Genomic DNA, 6,040 nt, shown 5'->3' with positions numbered 1-6,040 from the left:
AACTCGCATTCGTGCTTAGCGCGAAAATTCCCTTCGGGATCACTAGGTCCCATCTTATTCGCAAAACCGATGCAGGGCAGTGCATTTTTCCAAAAAATTTAAATTTCGCTCAAATTTGCTTGACATTTTGTTTTTTTTAAATATTTGTAATTGACAAAAAAAATCCTTCGTTCAAGCATGAGTAAATTGTATCTCGAACACCTGTGTAAAATTTCATCAAGATCAGTTGAGTAGATTTCGAGATCATTTGACAATCGACTTTGAAAAAACGGTTCCGAGAAAAACGCGTTTAAAGTTTTGAGTAACAATAAAAGAGACTTGGAGCGCACACCTTCCAAAGGCTGTATCTCCGAAACTATTATTCGGATCGACTTGAAAACTTAGGATAATATTTTTGAGATGTTGTAGAAATTAATAAGCCGAAAAAACAAAATCGATTTTTTGTACTCACGAAACCCATGTAACCCCTTAAGCATAAGTAGCTTGCCTTGTCACCGACCGGCAGAATAGTTCCGCTGAGTGGCGGACGCCGAAGGTCGGGAATTTTATATTTCCTTGTAAACAACACTAGTTCGGCCTTTGCCGCATTGAGGCTTAAACCACACAATTTGGCCTAGGTATCTATGTGTTTTGAGGTTCCTTGCATTAGACTACAGAGAGTGTCTGAAATCTGTTGTTCAAATGTTGAGGGAAATCGGGCTAAACAACTAGAGGTGCTAAAAAACTTCTCTAAAACCTAATATTTTGCATACATACATTTAATCTTTTTTTTTTTTAATTTTTATTGAATTCCAGAAGAATTTTTTTTTATTAGTTTTGTTACAATGAATGTAATTTATTTATATGGCTTCATAAAATAAATCGTTTGGTTTTTTAAATTAATTAATTGCCTTCAAGAGGCTCATCTTCCACCTCATTTCCAAAGCATTCGTTCTGGGGAATTTAAATACTTAAATCATCAAACCCAAAGGCGTTTTCTACATGCGTGTAGAAGAGTGGATTTTATTAAAATTTCGTTGCGATGAAGTCAAATTGCCGGAATCTTTATAAGGTGGTACTAACTACCTTGCTAAAGCATAAGCAGAGTCACCCAAAAGAGGAGGAGCCCTTAGGAAACAAATTTGGTGGACTGCGCGTTACAAAACAGATTTGATCTTCGAAGCACTCAGCTGTCATGTAGTGATCCAGGCTCACCCCAATTTACGTCAGTAAATCTTTTTTCAGCATCCAGAGCACTCAGTTGTAGCTGTGTTTCCGATCAAAATAGCTTTCCTTATTGTTTTGGTGAGCTTTGGTGCGAATATGCGAACAGTCAATGGCTCCAATGACGTCCGGTATCTCACTGTTTTCTTGAACATTTCTCCTCATAGTGGCTGCTTCATACACGAGGAAACATTGTTTACCACATACCAAGTAGTTGACTGAGATACTCCGAATAGGTTGTCCAGTTGTCGAAACGTTGTGTTGTTGCTGATGAACTAAATATACATCAGCACTTTTCTCCTGCTTGCGTATCTTTTTGAAAAAGCTTAGGGTATATTTAGGAACTAAATTTAAACTGTTTGGTTTGCGTACTGCTTAAATATTTTGCAGTTTATAGCTTCAGTCTCATATGTGATTTAAACCCATTTTGCGAAAATCTTTCTATCACATCGCAAACTTTTAAAAATGTTGTGTGTTTCATCTCGTTCGGATTCTTGTGAGCTTGATGAACAGTCCGAACTGGAGCTTGAAGCGATGGTGTCCAAAACTGTTAATACAACTTCAGTTCTTGTCATAAGCACTTCTTCACCTTCAAAGTATTATGAAACCGGAAACATTTTTACATGACATACATCTCAATTATAAATAAAAACATTTGCTTACCAAATTTAGTCGCTCGTTGTCCATGTTTGCGTTTATAGTGTGAATCGTATGGAAATTTTTAAAGTTTTGTGTATTTTCTTCGATCAAATGAATTCTTATTTTGTCAATGCTTGCAAGCAGCTCATCAAGTGCTTCCAAACAATCATCACTTTTGGCAGCACTTTTCCAGCGCTACCAACATACATATGTTTATTTATACCATACTCGCTAACGCATGGCGAAAAGAAGAGGTCTAATACTCGTACATGGAAACAGTTTAATAGGCACTGGATTCTGACACTTAAAAACACGCACAACACAAAATAGCGGCTAAAAGAATGAAAAAGCGAGTAATGGGTAGAAATGAAGAGAAAATAAAACAAATACATTTGGAAATATAAGCATAAGCCGATTGCCAACAACAAATGCAATACTTACACATATATGACGAGCATTAATTGCTAACTGAAAATAAGGCATTTTAATTAAAATTGAATTGAATCAATAACAACTGGAATAGATAATAGCCAACTATGTTTTGAACGTAGAAAAATTGTTATTCAATGCTTATAATTACAATTTTGTTTAAATAGACAGAAAACAAAAAACTTATCCAGCACTTCACAGAAACAGAACTCCGAATCTCCACATTCGGTCACCAAACATTCCACCTTTCACTCCGTGCTAGGAGGAAGGGGAATTGAATTCCCCGCTATTCATACTATCATATTTAAATTTGTAACATCTGTTCATTATGTTGTGTGAAATTAGTAGAGGCATTAACTAGGACGAGCTCGATTGAACAACATCATGGAATTAAATTACGATTACGACTCAATATTTTATTTCTTTATTTAAAAGAGTAATAATTATAAATAAATATTCCACTTAAAAAGAGGAAAAATAAAGGACAAGCACTGGCGCTAAGCCTTATTGATTTAAGTACATAGTTAACGATGTAGAGAAAAAAAAAAATAATTATATTATACTAAATTTGATAGAGGCTAACCTCAAGATAATAATATAAGTACGAGGGGGGTTCAATAAGTACCCGTGTTAGAAATGAAGACACAACTTTTTTAAAAATCATTTTCTTATTTGACAACGTAGTCCTCGTTTAGAATGATACACTTCTCCCAAACTCTCTCTCTGTCTGTGTCTGATGACTTCCTCGCTACTAGGTTTCATCAACGGTGACAACACGACTCAAACATTCCTTAGGATCTCGCTTAAATTGCTCCAAATACTGCTTCGAAGTTAACAGCCGCATCCACTTGTTGTCCACCGTGAGCAATCGCCGCACCCATCGGGTCGACAATTTTTTCATCGCCATCCTTTCACGTAAAATATTAAATGCCGTTCCGGTCGACACACCTATGTCCTCTGTTATTTCGGATACTTTCATTCGTCGGTCAGCGAGAATAATGTCGTGGACTTTTTGAATACATAACGTCACCATATACAACATCCAACTTTGCTTTCATCTCCGCGCCTTTTTCCCCATCCAAAAACAAGCAGCGATGTACCGAAAATACTACTATCTTTCCATCTTAACGAAAATCACGAAACACGTCTTACTCGAATTGTTGCCAAATCCAAACTAACCTATCAATCAGTCTGAAATTTGTTTTGCCGTCGTTTAATAGATGGCAGCACACGATGCTAACACCAACTTCCCTCTAATATTTCTTGCTGCTGGAATGTTGGGTAAGACGAGACGAAGACGGGGTGTAGGCCGAGACTGCATTGACAATTTTTATATTCATTTACGGTGTTGGAATAAAATTTCTATCACATACATATATAGCATCATTCATGGAATTCAAGCTGTTAAGAATTATGAAGTTCAATTTATACCTATCACAAGCCCCCGAAACTAATTGCTTTAATGAACTCAATGGTAACATTTCGATTTTTTTTAGCACCATGAGGCTTCCATCGCGTGGTGTGCGAACTGATTGCATTGATTTGGGTTTATTGAAACGAGTGTCTTGTTTTTTTCACCAATACCCTGATGCAAGCTATTGATTTTTTTGGTTGGAAGTTGAAAACCTCATTTGTTAGATTCACTTTTTTCTTCCGTTTCGCTTTGCGGCTGGTCTGATGCCATCTCATAACATTAAATTATTTCACCCTTAGAAGTTTATTTAGAGTTGATGCCACCATCTATCTGTGATGTGATTACTAGAAGATTTAGCTAAACAAAAGGAAAACATTTTATTCGAGACGATAATACAACGCGAAGGTAAAGCACTAACAAAGTAAAAACTATTAGTAAGACAAACAGTTAAGGACGTCAGTGGGCCCGCGGTAGTCAGAAGATGACGGAAGAGCTCGTGAGGGATGAAGAGGAACTGAGGACGTTTTAATTAACAGCTTCTTTTTTAAGTCAGTTAGATATTTCTTTTATTTAAAGTGCTTATTTATTTTTTTTTATTTACATAATCTTTAGATTCCCATAATAGTTTCATACATCCATAAAAAGCGTTAAGGCGAAGCAACTGTTGTTGAAGTTGTTGAGTTACTTGAAGGTGCCACAGTTGTGGTTGTGGTAGTTGAGTTACTTGAAGGTGCCACAGTTGTGGTTGTGATAGTTGAGTTTGAGGGTGCGGCTGTTGAGTTCGAAGGGGAGAGAGTGGAGTTTGAGGGTAGGAATGGAGGTGGAGGTGGAGGAGGAGCTTGACCACAACCACGGCGGCCACCTGGACCACCTGGGCCTCCTGGTCCCCTTGGTCCTCTGGGTCCATCTAGGCCTCCTGGTCCACCTAGACCACCTAATCCTTGTGGTCCTCCTGGTCCACCTGGGCCTCCTGGGCCACCTTGTCCCCTTTGACCTCTTGGTCCACCTCGGCCTCTTGGTCCACCTGGACCTCCTCGTCCACCTGGACCGCCTCGTTGTCCTGAAAATATTTGAGATTGTAAACTTAAATTGCTTTTACGAAAAGAATAAGTTGTTGGGAAGCTCACCTTCGGCTAGAACGACTACTAAAGCAATAACAAATAGTCCCGTAAATAATTTCATCTTTCCACGAATTTCAACTTTTCCTAATTGATACTCACTTTTATTTTGGGAAGCCTTATATACTATAATTTTACTTAGGAAAGAGTAAACAAACACCTCAACATTTTTTTAACTTTATTTTGGCAAATTCTTAAAACAAACTTAAATTCTGCAATGCAAATAAACTGCAGACAAACACAGCTTTGAACACATTTTTCCTGTTCAATAGCAGACACGCGCGGTTCGGAATTTAGCTACTAAGCAACGACGTGAGAAGTGTTCAAATAAGCTTTGTCTTTTGTGGTGAATGTGCTTTAACCCTTTGGGGACGGAGCCGCGTCGCTGAGGACGAGAGGTATTGGAGTGCGCAGTAAAGAAAATAAATACGTTGAACGTTATAAAAACTAAGGCTTTATTAAAACAACAAAAAATTTTCATAAAATCAAAAAATAATTATAAACAAACTGCTATCACTGCTCATGTTGAAATGCCTGAGTGGATTCCGTACTGCACGAATTTCACTTCCACTTGACGAAGTAATACCGTCGTCTTCCATTTTATCAGATTCAAAGAAATATTCCTTAGAACTGTCACTATCCAGCGTATCATCTCTAGATCGCTTAGCCATCGCGCGTGGGACAAAATATATAAAAAGCCTGCTGGTTCTTCTGGCAGTGACACTGAGAGACTGAATTGAATAACTTAAATTCGTTCTGACTCGACCGTCGCCTCACGTGTAAGTTTACATTATAAGGAAGATAAGAATTCATCGCTAATGGACCCTAATGTCTTTGAATGAAAACGTAACTCCTTTACTATACCTATGCGTATCCTATCGCTCAGAACGACAGACGTTGGGAGCCTTGCAGCTACGAACTAATTTGGGCGGCTATATGCCGACACTCATCCCCAAAGGGTTAACTCACACTTCATTCTTATTCCCGTTTGACGTGAAATATTAGGTAAGTAAACATTGATTTCCGACATTTTAAAGGAGATATTAAGCCCCATCACCGAGTTCCTCTATACGAGTAGGAACTCTTATTCAAGAGGATATCAAGAGAAGAACGTGCAGATTGATCTTAGAGCGTGGGTGTGATCAAACATGCCAGAGAACATGTCGGAACATTATTTGATGTATTCGCACACAGCTCGCGACAAATGGTAGCACATCAACATTTTACCCAATTTTTC

At 37.9% G+C, this 6,040-nt stretch overlaps 1 protein-coding gene across 1 annotated transcript; it reads right to left on the bottom strand.

Moving 5' to 3' along the window:
- Nucleotides 1-4,202: 4,202 nt before the first annotated feature.
- LOC128864660 (S-antigen protein-like) lies at nt 4,203-4,867 on the bottom strand. Its single transcript, XM_054104416.1, has 2 exons — nt 4,813-4,867; nt 4,203-4,745 (listed from the first exon to the last, which is right to left on the bottom strand). The coding sequence occupies exons 1-2, from the start codon at nt 4,865-4,867 to the stop codon at nt 4,333-4,335; spliced, it is 468 nt and encodes a 155-aa protein (XP_053960391.1). The 3' UTR covers nt 4,203-4,332.
- Between the last annotated feature and the right edge of the window lie 1,173 nt (nt 4,868-6,040).

This window comes from Anastrepha ludens, chromosome 5, assembly GCF_028408465.1.
Source record: "Anastrepha ludens isolate Willacy chromosome 5, idAnaLude1.1, whole genome shotgun sequence".
NCBI classification, from domain to species: Eukaryota; Metazoa; Arthropoda; class Insecta; order Diptera; family Tephritidae; genus Anastrepha; species Anastrepha ludens.
Note: the sequence above shows the minus strand (reverse complement) of the source record. Positions and strands in the feature narration are given on the sequence as shown.